The sequence below is a fragment of the Embiotoca jacksoni genome, unplaced genomic scaffold, assembly GCF_022577435.1.
Source record: "Embiotoca jacksoni isolate LCO1_2020_lvr unplaced genomic scaffold, fEmbJac1.0.p SCAF_7, whole genome shotgun sequence".
Taxonomy (NCBI): domain Eukaryota; kingdom Metazoa; phylum Chordata; class Actinopteri; family Embiotocidae; genus Embiotoca; species Embiotoca jacksoni.
The window spans coordinates 8,847,059-8,865,867 of record NW_027185425.1 but is presented as its reverse complement, the minus strand read 5'-3'; the positions used below and the strand labels follow the sequence as shown (position 1 = coordinate 8,865,867).

The 18,809-nt window shown below is 42.1% G+C and overlaps 1 protein-coding gene across 1 annotated transcript; it reads right to left on the bottom strand.

Moving 5' to 3' along the window:
* Nucleotides 1–5,687: 5,687 nt before the first annotated feature.
* Nucleotides 5,688–13,192, bottom strand: trib1 (tribbles pseudokinase 1). The gene is made up of 3 exons (XM_069176609.1): nt 12,577–13,192; nt 11,494–11,786; nt 5,688–8,406 (listed from the first exon to the last, which is right to left on the bottom strand). Exons 1-3 carry the CDS (start codon nt 12,898–12,900, stop codon nt 7,932–7,934), a joined length of 1,092 nt encoding a protein of 363 aa, XP_069032710.1. The 5' UTR covers nt 12,901–13,192; the 3' UTR covers nt 5,688–7,931.
* Nucleotides 13,193–18,809: the final 5,617 nt, after the last annotated feature.

Here is an 18,809-nt window from a genome sequence, read left to right as displayed (position 1 = left end):
TTACTTTTGTGAAAATCATGTTTTATGTCATATTTATGAAACAATTCAAAAGAATTCTAAAGCTTTAACCAAATTTCACGCACCACCGTAGGTGCCACTGAGAGTAATTCAACAGTGGTTTTATTCTGTTTGGCTGATTTTGGCAGCGTCTTTAACAGTCTGAGCCGAGGCCAGGAGAGGCTGATTGGTTCCACAGACAGATGGATGGTTTTACAACCAAACAGTTTTGGTCTGCTGCAGTTTAAGACCTTGTAAAACCCAAATCTGAGGTTGCTTCATGTTATTTCCTTCAAATAAAAATATGGGTGTGAATAAATGAGCATGGTGCTGTATATTGTCTGAGCAACAATGACCAATGGGATAAAAAACCTTAGTGATCAGGTAGACATTATTTTTGTAGATTTCCCATGAAGCACTGTTTCTTCTTCATAACTTATTTTAATCTGTAATTAAGTAAACATTCCTCTTAAATCTGCTAAATGCATGTCTTTGCACTGACATGTACATTGCTATTTACCTTAACCCATGCTCTAATCCTCCTGACAATATATAGTATACAATGTATAATTATTTTAATTCTTGAATGAAAGAAAACAAAAATAAAGAATGACCTGTCCAGGTAAATGGAAACATTGCCCTCTCCTGGACTTTTGTTGTCATTAATATGTTGTAAAAGGTGATTATACAGGACATACAGTCTACAGTTAGAGGTCTGATATGAAGCGTTCCTGCTAGTAAAACATAAAATAAATTAAACATAGTCTAGCATTAAACATGATTTACAAAAATGTATTAAAAAACATTTTAATGTGCTTTCCTACTGTAATGATACAACAGGAAAAAGTCCCATCTTTTCTAAAACAATACACTTTCCTGTAGTCTAATCAATGAGTTATTGCTTAAATGTGTACCTGATACTGATTTCATTTTTAATGCTATCCATATATTGTAAATCTAATGACAAAATTATTAACATTTACTTTTTGTTAATGAACATTCTCCGAAATAAGTCCCGTGAGTGGATATGAGAAATTATTATCCAATTCTAATCTCCAGTATTCTTAAACATGTTTTTGGGAAGGGATAATGATTTAAAAAAAAAAAAAAAAAAAAACCAAAGAAAACCAACAATATTTAGATTTATCCCACCAACAATATTAGGCAGGGTAAACCACCAGTGTCAGTCATAGTTACTTAATCTAGCACATTTCTTTTAGACTAATGTTGCAGCCTCAATATTTATTACTTTGTGATGAACACATCTGTACATTTTGAGAAAAATCATTGATAGACATAAGCTGTGGTTTCTCCAAATTAATTTTATAACCTGAGATTTCAGGATGGCAAGACAGTATTTCAAATACATACAACAAAACCTCATCGGCAAACACTTTATATTCTTATGTTTATATATGTTTTTTAAATTAAGGAAACACAAACTCTAAATAGCATGTGTGGTCATTTTTATTTCCAGGTCTTTAGCGCTCAGAAACAGCTGACCTTGCCAAGCGCTGAAACAGAGGTTTTACATTAGTGATGGTTACTCAGTTCATCAGTTGTCTTAAAGTTTTGAGTTATAGCTTTGGAAGGACTTAATGCTAACGCCAAACTGATCAACGTCATGGTGCGGACGTTTCTTTCAGTCTAAATGAGGATTCTTGGTTTAAATGATTCAGCATAAGCTCAGTAGAACGGAAGACAACAGTTGGCAGATAAACTTGAATTTAGTTTTAGTGAACACGCAGATGGAAATCAGTCATGAAGTCATAAAAAACAAACCTTGTAAATCAGGCCACCCAGGGCCATGTCATCAGCATATTTTAATGTTTTTCTGTTTCCCTTTATTCGTCTGAATAGAGAACAATCAGGATGATAACACAAAGTCCCCGGGTGCCACTTTGCTTGAAATAACCTCATCAGACAAATACTCCTCATCACAGCTCCTCTCTGTGATTAAGAGACTGTTGACCCAGACAACACCCAAGACTCTCATTTACCTCCAATGGAGGCTCAAGCTGTCAGAGAAAGCTGAAGATTCAGCTTTTCCATGTTTTCTCGGAAAGTGTATTTTACTAGAGCTGCATGGATAGCGATTGTTGTCATTACTGATCAATTGGCAGATTATTTTAGCGATTAGAAGCACCCTGTGTAGCTTTTGACCACTAGTACCGATGGATCAGTGATTTTATGAGAGGTCGTCAGTCTGTCCGTGGCTGTGGACATCCGACATTCGTTCTGGCGGTTTCTTGTTATCATCAAAGATGAGCAGCAATGTCCCCAAAAAAGGGAATGAAGAAGAAAAAGACTCATTGCAAGTAAACATGGATATAAACAAAACAGGGTTCTTTTCATATTTTTTTTTATCAGAGAGGAATACTGCATACAGAATGTTGGTTTGCCCTGAATAGTCAGCCCGGTATCACACTAAAGCATGTAATACTCCCGCCTGTCCACTAGAGGATACCGTGTCGGTCACATTTCACCTTGCTTCGGCATGACAAGTACAGCATGTATGACCAGGGTCCAAGAAGGAGATCTTGTGATGGGGGTCATGTGACAAAGTTCACGTTGAGAGGAGGTCATTGGGTTGGATGGAACAAAAACACACTTAAAAACCGGAAGATTCAATGATCAAAAACAGAAAAAAGCAGCAAAATCACACACTTCAGAATTTCAAATGTTTTGGAAAACATCTTTTGAGATTAATCAGTGACCAAAACAGTTGATTTTTTTTTTTAATTCTTATTAGCTCTACATTTTCAAGGCCTGATTTCAACCCAGAGAAATAATTCACATACATTTGAAATGACCTTTAGCACTTTTAAAAAGGTACACTTTTGTTTGTATAAATGATTTTGTAACTAACAGCTTGATTAATACCCATTTAAAATCCCTATCAATGCTTTATAGATAAGTAATGAACAATTATTAAAGTTAACATATGTAGGGCCAGCTTGTGCAAAATCCTTTTGGTTGAGTTCATGTATCTTTTTTTCATGAATGCTTTTTATTTCAACAAGTCCCTCCGTTATTTCATTATAAACAGTATTACTAATAACATTAGGGAATGTCTAAGCAGCGAAGTGAATCCATCATTAAAGAGTCACACAATATTATTAAAGGGTTCTATAGTCTGTAATGGTAATGTTAATAAGTTGTTATTCTCGGATGTCTTATTATATAAAGTGCAAGCATGTCTCCTTTTATAAAATATTGAGGATTGTTACAATATTATAGCCAAAAATTAGATGAAATAAAGCAAGTTATTTTTAGCGTGTGTTACCTGACAGAAAGCTGTAGTTTACCGTATGTCCACAAGATGGCAGCAGAGATCATAACTTGATTTTCTTACATGAATTCCAGGTATGCCTTTGTGATTCAAGATGAAAGGTAGAAATATCGTCCTTACTGTAACCATTCATTCTCATCGCTGAACTATGATCAACACAATACTTCACATTCCTTCAGGGATTTGCATCATCAAATAAATAAGGTCAAAGAGCCGTTTAGAAAGAAGAGTTTGTTTCCATTACATCAGTGGAACGATCACCTGAGCCAACCACTTCCAGTCAGAGTCATACTTATTGTATCTCAGCTCGGAGCACAAACCCGAGCAGGTGCTTTCCTGTCAAATATCAGATCTGCTTCTTCACGTCCTTGTTTGGCCTGTCTGTGATAAACAGGGCAGGGTGGCACCTACATTACAACCTTTTTCTGTAATATCACATGGAAATCTGAAACGGCCCTCTTAGTTTTCACCTGAAGTGTTAAAACTACACAGTAATATATTTAAAAGTTTATTGTGGCATTAATGTCTTTTTATCTTCCTTAAACATCCCCTGAATTACTAGTAAACAATGTGTTCTGTAAGTTTATTCTATTAAATGAGCTCATGGAGGATCAGAGAAGTATCTGTTGATGTCCTGGTGTGTGTGACATCCAACCAAGAGAGCGAACACATCATGAGGAAGTTTGTGAAATCTGTTGTTTGAAGTATTACGTGGTGGGGAAACTTTTAATGATCCCAGATGACAGGGAAGGGTAAAGTTTACACTTTCGGTCAGAGGACAGGATGAACTCACACAGCCACAGAGTGCTTAATACCTGAGCACATTTCTCAACACCGCACCTCAACTCTCTGTTTACCACAAAACCAACAACTTTTCTTTCAGGAAATACACAAACTGACTTTCTTGCCAAGAGTTACATGACAAGATTGATATGTCTGTATGTTCAAGGTGAAGCTGGTGGGTTAGCTTAGCCTGACAAAAAGACGGTTGTCCTAAAGTAACAAATAGCAAGACCAAAGCTCAATAAACTAAATGTCCTCTTGTTTTGTTTTTTTCACTTTCAAAAAACTGTGGTTCCTGTAGGGGCAGGTAGAGTAGTAGCTACGTGCCTCACTCTTGGCTTTTAAAAAAAAGCTGTTTAGTGGATTTTATTACCTTTAGGTGTTCTGTTCCCCTTGCTTCATGTTTTTATGCCCGTTTAGCAAAGCTGCCAGCTTCATATTGAGCCCATGTATCAATCTTCTTATCAAACTGTCAGCAAAAACGTGAAAAAAAAAAACTAGTCGAGTGATGAACTACTCTAATTAAGCTTAAACCTTCTAACCTCAGAATGAAAGACCAAAATTACAGCTTCCTCACACACCTTCACATAAACCCATCCCCACACACACATCTCCAGATATTCATGACTTGACCTAATACTAGCCTACTTTTTAGGGGGCCCTATTGTCATCCCTGGAGGAGCTCAGCTCTGATGTGTTAGGCAATCGCTTGTTTGGCAGCTTCCCAGCAGCTGAGACACTCCAGCTACCCTGTTGATACCTAATCTGACTCTTGTGCTAGCTCTCTCTCTCACTCTCTCACTCTCTCACTCACACACACACACACACACACACACACACACACACACACACACACACACACACACACACACACACACACACGCACATGCAGGCAGGTATGCACATGAACACACACACACACACACACACACACACACACACACATGCAGGCAGGTATGCACATGAACACACACACACACACACACACACACACACACACACACACACACACACACACACACGCACGCACAGTGCTTACGCAAGCCCCGGCCAGCCGTGCCTAGGGTAGTCATAGCACACAGAGGGTGGAGACATGCCAAGCTTTTATAGGTCAAATAGATGATTCACAAGCCAAAGTGAAGTCTGAAAGAATATATACAGTATATTTGAGTTTAAATCGTGCTGCTGTTCAGGGTTTGATGAGTTGACCTCGAGTTCTGCTGGTTATTGTTGAAGCTGAAGGAAAAAAAAGAAAGAGCAGCACTTCTGCTCCCCCTTGTGTATTCCAGGAAAAGACACTGACCCACTATTGACATTTGTGTGTTTGAGGAGTTAAATGTTACATTACGCAAAGGTCAGACAAGAGTAAACGGTTGGAGGCAGAGATGGAGAGAGACAGAGAGAGTGTTTTTTTTCTCTTGCATGGATGAAATTGAAAGTGCTGAGGGAAATGAGAAAATATTTTGTTCGCTCTCTCTGTGATGAAGAGCCATGTGGAGAGAATTCTTGCAGGAAAACCTTTGAGGCACGCCATCGAGCCACGCAGGTGTTCGCATGGGTGTGTTTGTGAAAGACCAGCAGCAGTAATGAAGACAAAAAATTTAAACAAGCCGTGTGAATATGAAAAAACGTGATCTTTATTCAACAACTCCACACATATTTCAAATATACATATTTACATTTTTTTGTACAATGAATATAACTCTTGTGTGTAACCTGTTCGGACTAATAATAGCCTCTAGGTTGTGTCACAAATACATAATTCACAGTGCAATATGACGATTGTGCACCCGTGTCAGTTTACTGTACACGTCACATGAATGCGTGACTCACTTTTACATGTATGAACCAGAAACAAAATCATAAATCTCTTAAATTACTTCTCTATGAGGAACAGTTCAGATTGTCACAAGTCTCTTCCTATGTGGTATCTCAAGCAGATGAGACAAAATAATGAAAGAAGTGTTTTAATAGCCAACTGCGTGGCCCAGAAATTAGATGCGCAGCACTTCTCGGATATATCAAAAATTAGTACCGTCATCAACATTATTGTACCAGAGTGAAACAGCTTGTAACTCTGAATGGCACTGAAACTCTCCATGCGCTTGTCACAAATAATAATTACAAAAAAAAAAAAAAAAAAAAAAAAAAAAAAAAAAAAAGCAAAATTTTTGATGTGGTACATCATGTCATCAACTACAAGGACTAGTCTCCATGGATCCACAGCTTTCAACAGACAACAAATTTAAAAGAAAAGGGGAAAAGATAGTACCATTAGAGAGGTGAAACATTCTGCACAGATTCTTCCAGCCAAGGTCAGGACCCTTCTCTGCAGACACGCTCAAATGTTGAGTCATCAACAGACAACCAACATCAAATATCACCTGACTGCGACTGATTCAGAGTCATTCAGTTTATGAAACACAGTGATACGGGCACAGCACAGCTCGGCTTTGTTAAAGCAAAACAGCTCGACACAATGTTCCAAACAAAAATGAACAAAACATGTTCAACTGCTCAGCTGAGAAAGTCTTCATTTTTCTGTCTCTCTGATCCGATGGTTCCATAAATGGATATATGCAACATTTCTTAAAAAAATACAAACACTGTTAGACTGAGAAAAAAATTGCTATTGCATCAGTAGGAAGTACTGTTTGAATTCTCTGTGTACTTTTTACTTTTCCTGCTGAAATTCCACCGATGCCTTCAGGCGAAATAATTATCCTGTTGCTGCTGAGACATGCGACCGAGTCTTTAAAACCAGAGTTGCTCCCAGTGTTTTGTCTTAAACTAGAAGCATTAGTGTTAGGTCATGCTGTGGCTAATTGCACACGGGTAGGTTTTCAGACAAGCTGAACAGATTGATCACCCTTATCTATATAAGGGTGATCAATCTGTCTATATATTTATATATATATATATATATATATATATGCAGGGTCCGATTAGATACTTCCTGTTCGGCTGCAACCCTTAATGTGGAATATTCAGCTTTGAGCATGTTTTAATAAATGGTCGATAGTTCAGTTTTAAAAGTAACAAATAAGAACATAACTGCAATGCACCTTTCTCTGTTAGCCATTTACAAGGAAATGTGTTAGCCGAGTGTCACTGTTGAGTAAGTGTGACAAGCTTTGCCATTTCTCTGCACGTCTTCCACCAGTAACACCCTGCCTCTCTCAACCTTCTGCGCATGGTGTGAGATTTGTAAATGCTATCCACTTGTTGAGACGCTGCCAGATTGGCAGCGAGACACCTTCGTAGTGTCCCGCTGACTATGACACATCAGTCCTCTGCTAACCATCTTTGCCGCTCTGTTTCACCGCTTCAAGACATCAAGCTCGCGCTCAGCCTTCCTCGAGTTGATCGGTGAGTCAGCCGGTGAAGCCTGCAGCCTGGTCAGAGAGTGAGAGGAACAACATTGCGGTCTCCTCGCCTCCCGTTCAACACTCGTCTAATGCCTCGTGAAGCCTTGTGAGTTCAGGCCGAGAGCGAATATCGATGACTACCGTTTGGGGTTAAATTCCTGTGACACTCACAGAAGCCTGAAAGATTATTTATTTTTAACGTAATCTGACAAATTCTGAGTCACTGTTACTTCTTTTAGCACCAAATCATTTCAAAAATGCACATAACGAAACACAATGACTGATCATTGTGACAATGCCCTTAGCAAGTAACATGTATACGACAACAAAATACAGTACAGTCTTTTTTTGTAGAAAGCTCGAGGGTGTATGTACACACAACAGTACACAAATGGGTTTCTAAAAAGTGCCAATGTAAAAAAAACTACAATGAATCCCTCATAGCAAGTTTTGTTTTGGCCCCTCAGTCAGACTCGGCGGATTTGAGTCCGTCAACAGAACAGATCGTCGTCCTCTTCCACGTCAAAGGACGGCACCATTTGTTCCGCTGAGCTCACTTCCTGTTCACCCAGCGCCACTTCCTGTGACGGTGGCGGCAGGTGGAACCACGGGTGAGCGAGCAGCTCAGTCGCTGTGAGTCTCTCCGAGGGCTCTTTCCTCAGCAGGCTCTGGAGCAGACATTTGGCCTTGGGCGACAAGCCCTCTGGCAAACAGCACTGGCCTCTGCGAATTTTGGAAAACAGCGTGGCCGGGTCCGGGTCATGGAAGGGGTAGCGGCCAACCAGCATGGTGTACAGCATGACCCCAAGGCTCCACATGTCGGCCATCTTGCCGGAGTAAGGTGTGGAGCCGCTGAGGATCTCTGGGCTGACGTAGGCGGGGCAGCCGTGGGTGTCTGACATGGAATCATCATTGGGGTCTTCCAGGACGCGGCAGTCCTCAAGGCTTTCTAGTCTCACCTGTGTTCTGTGAAGACAGAAACAAAACAAGATTCAGGACATTTGGCATGACGTTCAACAGCACCTAATGTTGAAAATGTTTTGTTTAGTATGCATGAGCATCTGTTCTGTTAGTTGTGTGTTTACTCAAAACAGCTAACCCACAACTGCAACTACGAGAGGGCTTTAGCTGTGCTGGAAATTAGGACGAGTGCTGAGAGCATCCTTTCTCTAGCCTTAATCTGCCCAGCAGACAGATGGACAGTCACACACATAGTGTAGATAAATACAACACACACACACACACACACACACACACACACACACACACACACACACACACACACACACACACACACACACACAAACTTTGACCTAAGTGAACCACAGTGAGTCCCGTTTAAGAAACAGAGCTGTCGTAGCAAATTTCCAATGACTGCCTGGCACTCACATGGTCAAGTAAACACATATAAATATACGCCTCCAACACTCCCCTCCTCCTCCTCCCATACTTGCACACACACAATGCTATATTTAGCCATGTAAATGACAGGATGTACATTTAGTCCTACACCAGAACAACTAAGAGTGTGAGAGCGTGTTTGTTGAATGAGATATTTACCAATGAAATGATGACAAAAAGATAGAGGATGTGATGGGAAAAATTTGCCATTTCCAGGGGGGAAAAAAAACATTACCGTTTGAGTGATCAGTTTTCTACAGCAACAGTTATTCAATGTATCTAATTAAAAATGTGTTTATGCACATTGATTGAAGTTTTATCAAGTTAAACACAAATGCACAGAAGAAGTGTTCTGTTTTATCTCGCATTCAGGGGGTCGACTCTGCGAGACACTTCAGTCGTCAGACAGAGTGGCTGGAGCAAGAAATAGATAGCCTGAGAGAGGATAAAAGGAGTGACAGCCAGGAGGAGCGAGACAGAAAGCAAATGATATTTAAACACCAAGATAGTGGAGGAGATAAGTCAGGAGGGGAGAGAGAAAGAAGGAGACAGAAAAGGAAACGGTACAGAGAGAGTTGGAGGGGTGGAGAGAGTGACTCATCCTTCTGTTGAGAGTACATATCTTCTCTCCTCTCTCTCTCTTTCTCGAGTCGAGGCTATCTGCACCTGGGTCCCACACTTGCGGCGCCAGCCATCCCATAATTACCCTCAAATGGCTGTTGCCACATCAGTGACGCACGGGAAGGCTGGCCTGACAGTGAAGCTCTGCATGCTTCACAGTGCTAGTCACCTTTCCTAAACTGGCTTTTCCAACTGTGCTGTGCTGTGCTGTGCTGTGCTGTGCTGTGCTGTGCTTTGCGTTGTGTTGCGGTGTGTCGCATGTGTGTGTGTGTGTGTGCGTGTGAAGATGGCATTTGTCAAATTGTTGTGACTTTCTCTGTCTCTGGCTCGAGTGCTGCATTGTTGGCCGGGACATTACATCACAGCTTGTGTGTTGGGGTTTGAAAGATGTCTGATTGAATTTGGCAGATCATATGAAGGACTAAATGAGGTCATACAGAAATGTAACAGTTCAAGGACACTTATGTTTATGACCACCTGTGATCTCAGGGTGCACCAAGCTGGAAACACGGCCAAATTTCATGATGTCATATAACTCTTTAATGTTATCAGCAAAATCTGCAGGTTTGTTTTCAAAGTCACGTCACGGTAGGATCTTTTTAAGTGGTGCTGCAGTGTGGCGCCCGCCAAATTGAAAAAAGAAGCTGTCATCCCACAACTTCAAGGGTCAAGTGGGTGAATCTACCAACATTAATGTTGCAATGCCGTCACCCTGCTAACAAAATACTGAATTGCAGGCACCGAGCTTTGATCAAAGGATCGTAGCTTTACAAGTCTGAAAGATAAACATGCATGTATAGACACACGCACGCACACACACACACACACACACACACACACACACACACACACACACACACACAAAGAGAGAAAATGAGCTATGCAGGGCCCCCCCTCCCCTGCTCTTCCCCTCTGCACATATACACTGTGACTCATCGTTCTGCAGCCGTATAGCTATCAGAGGGACACAACCAACTTCAACTTCTCTCATGGTCTGTCTGCTCTCATTCATGCACTGTGACCCTGCAAACCCACAGGTCACGGCTGGAGAATGTTACTGTGTAAAAGTCTCCATGAAAAAGGGCCTTTGGAAAGCCAAGGAGGGGTGGTGGGGGGGGTTGTGTGGGATCAGCGGGCGCTTACAGGAAAGACAGTGACGCAAGGGCAAAGAGGCGACAAATAGTTTTGTAAGCAGGGATTTTGTGTGTCTTCCTGAACAGAATGTAGCACTCCGAGATGCAGGCATTAAGGCATATGTGTGTGTGTGTGTGTGTGTGTGTGTGTGTGTGTGTGTGTGTGCGTGCGTGTGTGTGTGTGTGTGTGTGTGTGTGTGTGTGTGTGTGTGTGTGTGTGTGTGTGGGAGTGTGTGTGTGTGTGTGTGTGGGGGGGGGGGGGGGGGGTGTGCGTGGGGGAGCCAGTTCAAAGGATAGTGCTTTGAACTACTCTTTCATGGATGAAAGTGTATCTGAATGAAACCTTGTTGGAAGCATCAGTTATTCTGCAGCATAGATATGATGTAATTTATTAATAAATAATGAGTAATAAATATATTCGAAGATATAGACCGCAGAAGGGTATGATTGTCTCATTCAGCAGCCTCGTCTCGCAGCTTTGCCAAACTACCACCCACTGCATTCACACACACACACACACACACACACACACACACACATGCAAAACAAACACACAACATGCATACAAAGAGACACATCGAGAATGAGAAAGGGAGACAGACAGAGGGCGAAAATCTGGGAAGCTAAGCAGTCTGCCTCCACAAGTACAGAACCTCCTACTCTATCTGTGCCCACATTGCTATCTGCACACATGGCCTCTGTGTGTATCAGCTGCTGCCATGCTTGCTCCGTGTATCACTGGCATGTGCCACTACAATGCAATTATTTAGATTTGAGAGCGTCAATTGATCGTTTGATTACGCTGAGAATCTGTTTCAACGAATGTGAACAGGTGGAGGTTCAGCAGCACAGCACAGAGATTTCAAGTTTTTGCCCTTAAACGTTCTGCTCGTCTCACCTTTTCTCATCAGCGAAGACAAACTTGCGCAGCTTGAGGTCACCTAGCACGATGCCTGCCTGGTGGCAGTGTGCCACGGCCAGAGCAACCTGACGGAAGAGCCCGCAGGCATGCTCCTCATCCAGCCGGCGACAGCTCTTCACCAAGGTGTGCATGTCCCCAAGGTCCTTGTCCAGGAACACGTAGGCCTTGCGTTCGCCGAGGATGATGTCCCTCACGCTGGCCACGTTCTTGTGGGGTGGTAGGATCCCGTAGGCTCGGATCTTTTCCTGGTATACCCCCATATCAAAGACCTGGAAGAGAGATGAGAGTCGGGGGAGGAGGAGGGACGCCGATGCAGGATGGAAATTGGGAAGACAGGGAGGGAGGGGAAGAGGGAGAGAGTGAGTGAGTGTGAGGGGGAGGAGGCAATGGGTCAGTGTGTTCTTAATGATCATCTGAGGAAACAGCCATGCAAATTTGGCAGTGAGATAAAAAAGGCGTAGGATATGCTTTGATTCCAGCTCAATACACTGCTTTTGCAAGAGCATGACAAATGAATCACCAAAGCATAAAGCGATTAACTTTATTAATCAACAAAGCCAAACGCCTGCAGGTCTCTCATGCAAAGTAAACACAAAGATCTGGAACAGTGGAGGGCCTCGTCTTTATCGGGACAGATCCTTATCACGACGAGTCCCTATTTTGCCTCACATGTTTGCATTTTTGTGTCACAGCGTGGCGTATTGCAGTGACGTGCATGCAAATGAGCCGAGTTTACAGACGGTGTGAAGCCATAGTGCTACGGATAGGTGGACTTCAATAGGTATGACTGTGTTTCCACAACACAGCACAGGCTACATGGGGTTGCCTGGGGCTTTCATGTTTTTGTAAGCAGAATAAAAAATAATAGAGCCAGATCAGTATTTACAAATCATGACGCAACACTTGGGCTATTACGCAGTGTGCCACATTTCGCGTAAGAATGACATTTGACAAAAGTCAGCTCAATACGGCTGACATGTCAGACAGGCTATTGAGCAACGCCATGTCTCGAAACATCATTCATTCAAAGAAATTGCACAATGACTGGATTGCGCATACCTTACACAGTAGCTCATCGCCAGTATCGGTGTTCATCGCGCTGTGCATGCTTTCCCGGTCCGCCAGAGGTAGAAGCAGAAACGGTCCTATCCTGGACGGTCCCTGGTGGGTCGGCGGGACGGGGTTGGAGACGGGGCTGATCGGGGAACCGGGAGAGGTGCCGAGGAGTCCCTGCGTGTTGTCCCCCGCCTCGGCACTCAGCCTGACGCATTTGGCCGGCGGCTGGTCGTCTGAGTCCAGCCGCTTGTGCGCGACTCTCCCGGTGCGGATGCAGGGCGCCAGGCTGCTCCACTGCAAGTTCATCCTGATGGGCCGATTCACCATAAAAGCAAAAAAACTAAAACAAAAAAATCCCACCGTAGACAGTGTCTTGTTAAGGATGTGTCCTTAGATGGTTAAAATAAATTACAAACTGTGCGCTCCATTTATCCTTGGTAGACATATAAATGAAACTTCAGCGGATTCACCGGCGGCGCGTTTTGGTAATAATCCAACTCACGTCCTGCTGGAGAGTGAATGCTCGTGGCTCTGAGGTCTGTGTACTTTTGGTGAGAGAATTCCGATCCCTCAGAGCCCAGTGTGTGTGTGTGTGTGTGTGTGTGTGTGTGAGAGAGAGAGAGAGAGCGAGAGAGAGAGAGAGAGAGAGAGAGAGAGAGAGACCGCCTCAAACAACGAGAGGCTGAGAGTGAGTAAGCTCCAGTGATGTTGAGCTCTGAGCTCAAACACTCCGCCCGACCAGTCCAGCCTCCTGGTGACACAACCATTGAGCAATCCTGTAACGGCACCGACTCCAGCTCAGCTCAGCTCGGCTCTGATGACACTGCCCTCTGTATTACCTTTCACAGAATACGTGAGCATATGGTTCAAACATTAGTGTATTTTTTCTTCTTGTTCGTCAGGGTGTCATGAATCTCCACATTCCTACTCTCAGCTCCGAGATTTTGCTGATACGCAAGAACCTGAGAGGAATGAAGAAACCATCTGTTACTTATCATGGCTGCCCCATCAAGCATGCACATGTTTTAGACAATAATTAACAACCTTTAAAACTGGCTGTCTGACTCAGTTGTTCCTCAACCCTCAGCTCTTATTGCCATTTATTACCAGTTGTAACAATTTCGCCACAGACCTCCTGTATGGCACCTGAGCTGTTTGCTTTCCAAATGCAACATGCAACCAAGTGTGAACATGACCGGAACAAAGCTCCAGTGTATGAACCTTAACGCTGGCTTTAACATCACCGTGATATTTTCCCATGTTGGGCCTGTCTGTTATGTGGATATGACTCACCCCCATAAAGATGGTGCTGGGCTATAAGCATCCACATAAAATATGCTAGTGTAGCTCCGTAAACAACATCATAGCAGCTGGGCTCCCAGAGACACCAGTTAAAGCTACTTGTAGACCAAATAACACTATCAAGCGAGCCAATACTGTGCAATCTGTGAGAATTATGCAATATTCTGAAAATATTATCAGTGGACTGTGGACCGCTACTTCAGGAGACTTAGAAATTGAAGGGTGAACTAGTATAAAGTCAAGACATTTCTGACACTATGAGGTAATTATAAATGTGCATGTTTGTGTGTGTTTGTGTTGGTGTTGACAATGTGCGTGTTGTGCAAGAGTTCTCTTTTTTTTCTGCTGCTTTATGTCGAACAAGCACAGTGGCTGCAGTAGAGGCTCAGTAAAACACAGCACCAGCTGGCCTTTGTGTGTGTTTGTTTGTTTGTGTGTGCGTGAGTGTGTGTGTGTGTGTGTGTGTGTGTGTGTGTGTGTATGTCTGTGTGTGTGTGCGCGCACCATCACCCCTCTCTTGTACAATCCTTCCTGCCAAACAGAAGCATGCCGTTTCCAAACCATTTATTTTTCCCGTTTCCAGTGCAGTTCCTTCCACAACAGGTCGCACTCTTAAGCAGGTCACAGAAGTTGGGCTCAGCTTTACTCAAAAAGGTCATGCAAACCTGTTTCTGCACGCGGTCCAAACATGGATGAGCCGCAGATTCCATAGGAATGATGGCTGTTATTTTTAGGCCTCGCATTCTTTCTTTGTGCGGTGGTCGTCCTACGAAAAAGGTGACTCACCAGCTGATTGATGTGTGTGTGTCTCTGTGAGCAAGCGTGTTTGTCATGCTGCCGAGCAGGCACAGGAACAGGTTTCTTCTCTCACCGTGGTCCGTTGTTGTCTGTTTATGAAGTTCAAAAACAGGATGAGCCGTCACTGTGGGAATGGGAGGCAGAGGTACCAAAAGCCGAAAGGTTCATTGTTACCTGACATCAAAGTGGTGATGTGTGTTTGCAGCTTGTTTGTGTGTGACGCAGTATTTTGTGTACACTAGAAAAGCTGACTTGTTTTTGTTGGCTGTGATTGAAAAAAGTGTTTGAATGTGTGTATGACATGACAGTTTGTAACTCAGAGTTTATGTTGGAATCATCCCACAAGGTCGCACCAGGGCTGTGCATTACTCTTACACAACATAGATTATGTTGCTCAACAGCAGGTTGTACGTTCTATAGCTGGCCAGCCAGTGTGCACCTCATGCAGTATGTGTGTGTGTGTGTGTGTGTGTGTATATGGTGCCTGTGTAGGAGTGTGGCTGAATCCCAATGCCAGTGTGCTAGAAAAGAAAACAGTATTCAGGGCATGCTCTCCCTTGTTATAATTAGCTGAGTCACTCACCACTGGCAGCAGTAAAGAGAGGCTGGGAATTGATCTGCTCTGAGAATAGTTCATGTCTGATCTGGCTGACAGCCAGTTTTCAATGTGAATTATTCTTCATTTAAACTAATCTGACACACATGCAGATGCAGAGCAGTAAATTGAGACTGCAACTCGAGTTATGATTACAAAATTCCGGACTCGCAACTTGACCCCCTTAAATCTAAACCTCAGTGAAATATCTTTTCTAAAATGATCCTAAACACAACACATAATCAAGTGTTTGTGCACAGACAACTTCCCGTACTCCTAACTTAGCATTCACAGCAGATGAATTACATAGTTTACCCACTTTTATTGTGTTACATATTTGTAAGATTTGCTGATTAAAAAAAAAACCAGACAAGGCATGGTGCATAGCTTGTTTTTAATTAAATAAATCAGTTGCAGTACTGCTTATATATTATTTAGATGTCATCATTTTAATCTGCTGTTCTTCTGTAGCTCTTTTTACAGTGGCTGTCAGAAATTCCTGATATGAGGCTGATATGTACGATTTTCTTTTACTAGTCAGTACAGTCTGAACAATACGACATGAACATGGCCTCATCCATGACAATGTGACCATGAAGCAGAATGCACAGCACCAGAACCTCCTAAATGGAGCAGCTAAATGGAGCTCAGACATTATTATATATTTCTTTCTTCTGTCAACCATGCTTGTTAAGTTTATTTTCACTGTAATAGTCATCCTCATCTCTAATTCTTCTTATTAATTCTGCTCTGAAGTTGCACTGTACCTCAAACATTTCTACAGCAGCAGAGGACATCAGATCAGCATTTCTTTGACAAAGCAACTGGTGTGCAAAACTGTCAAATATGTAAAGTATTATAATTACTGCTGAACTTTGACCACATTCTCGAGCATCTGAAAAAAGGTCACCTGAGGATAGTATAATGAAGGAAGGCTCTATGCAACAGGAGGCTTATTACAAGTCCACCATGTTCCTGTGTTGGTAACCCACAGCCTGCTGCCACGCTTTCTTTTATATATTTTGTAAAGAAGAGCTTGTTTTCTCCAAATGTCTGGTTGTCTGCCATTACCATTGTGTCTCTGGCCAGCTGACAGTTTTGCTGTGAATGTTCAATTGTAGTGTGGGAGATAGAAGTGGGCCAGTGGATATTCAGCTATATGCTTGCCATAAAAATTTTTACATTTCTGGTCTGTCAGTGTAAATTCTGCCTCTAGAACATAAAAGTAAGTCTAAGAAGTATACAGTACTCCCCTCTTATACTGTTTATCTTGACATAAGCTCCTAGACGCTGTGAACTGTATGAACTCAACTCAAGTGTTGAGATCTCGTCCAAAATTAGTCATCAGCTCACAATAACCATCTCTACTGAATGCACTCTTATGTTTTTACAACCTACACTGACCTCAAGGACAATCAATCAAACCAGGAGCTGAGATGGAGATTGTTTCATGTGGAAGGACTCCAGACTGTAGTCTGGCCAAAATTTCTTGCCTTCCTCGTTATCCAAATCTGTCCATCACTGTTTCTTTGATCTGTTAGGTTGAGACAGGTTTGGTTAGATTACACTGCCTGTCTTCTTGGCAGCACAGATATGTGTATATTTCAAAACACAGTTAGGTTTCATACACTCTTTAAATTTGTACAAAATGCTGCGCGCTCAGGTTTTACACCACATGACCACTAATTGCTTTTGAATTGGAACACACACCTACACATTGTTCCCCACTGATTGAAAACATTTGTTCTCACACAGGGGAGTTGTCATGTTTGCACATACTCAGCACAAAGACTTCCCCAAATGTCTTCTGAGAAGCTGTAAAGCTTTAGCTGAAAAATGAAATTCTTCATGTACTGTCCACACTCTATTCTTGTGAACTGGTTATTATAAGAGCCTGTAGCTGATTTGTGGAATCAATACTCCTCTGATATTAATAGGCTCATTGGGTCCCATTGATACTACCAATGCTGTCAAACTTCATGATCTTCAGTGCAAACCTAGATGCGCTGTCATTTTGAATGCTGTTTGAACATGCAGAAAGTTATTATGACTAGCTATGTAACCAAGCCCCTACTGGTACCATAAAGACATGCTTTAGATGAAATGGTTGATGCCACTACTTAACTGATTAATTGATGGTTAAAAATACTTGCTACCATTGTGATCCTCAATAGGGCCGGACTGGTTGGACGATTTTATCAGCTGATTTTGACCTATCACAGAAATATTGGTATTGGTTTATGTGTTGTCTGTTATGAAAACTTTTTTTTACACAATATAATGCAGAAAAAGATTGGGTAATATAGGAACCATTCTATTTGTGGTTTTTTTTGTTATTATTCATAGTTATTTATAATTATTACACTCCCAGTTAAGTTCACTGGTACAATGTTCACTGATGTCATTTTGGACAGTAAAGCTTATCGTTAAACTGTAAAATATCCTGCCTCTACTACAAGTTTTTGTCCAAGTGTTTGATAACCACATTTTGGCTGATAAATCGATATTGGAATTTTTGTAACTTCGTAATATCAGCAATGGCCCCAAAAATCCAGTATCAATCGCGCAAATAATACCACAAATAATTCCACAAATAATAACACCAGACAAACACAAATTGAACAAAAGTGACGTGATTAATCTTAAATGTTCTAATATTTATACAGAACCAGCTAAAACAGGCCACATTTAAAGATACTCTGGATGCATCAGCTTTGAACATGTGTGAAGTGTTTTTCATTGTAATACAGCAGAAACAGGGAATTTAATTTAACCAGTGGAACCCATCAAATTCTAAGTGAAACCAAATCCTTTCTTAGTACAATAACAGCATTTCATTGGAAAAGTCACTTTAATACCAGGCATCCCCCTTAATCCTCCATCAGCAGTATTTCATTTGAAAGTCAGCTCACTTCCCTTCATGTCCCAGAAACGTCATTTCATAACTCTGTCTTCATCAGTCACTCTTCAACACATGATTTCACTAAAATAGTTTGCCTTACACTCAGAGCTTCACTCCAGGATGACTCAAGGGCTTTCCTGTTGCTAATGGGAAGTGGATGGCAATTACGTGTGCATGCATGCATGTGTGTGTGTGTGTGCGGGTGTGCATGCTGTGCATGCTGTGGCCACACACACACACACACACACACACACACACACACACACACACGCACGCACGCATGCACGCACGCACGCACACACACACACACGTACGTACGTCACCATCATAGTGTCACTAGCCCATCACTGAGGTTACACAAGCTTTCTCTGTCAGGCAGGCCGAATCCATGATGTCACCGGCAAACCGGAATGAGTAAAGGAAACAGGAAATGTCTATTATTTGTATGCTCTGCTGCAAAAGAAAATATGCACATTTTATTATTTTTGGTCACCATTTATCTATTTATTTTATTTTTTACAGAGGTAGGGAGTTACATGAGAAAGATCGTAGATCAAAGTGTGAATTATGATTGGAGTTGCTTTGATGGATGAAGCTGTGAAAGTGCCTCCCTGCTTCAGTGTGGCCTCAGGGGTGAGA

Excerpts from the sequence above, each read along its gene's own strand:
- trib1 (XM_069176609.1), bottom strand. The coding sequence starts at position 12,900 with ATGGTGAATCGGCCCATCAGGATGAACTTGCAGTGGAGCAGCCTGGCG. Across the intron at positions 11,787-12,576 it reads GCGATGAGCTACTGTGTAAG|GTCTTTGATATGGGGGTATA; the intron begins GTATGCGCAATC and ends TCTCTCTTCCAG. Across the intron at positions 8,407-11,493 it reads GTCTTCGCTGATGAGAAAAG|AACACAGGTGAGACTAGAAA; the intron begins GTGAGACGAGCA and ends CTGTCTTCACAG.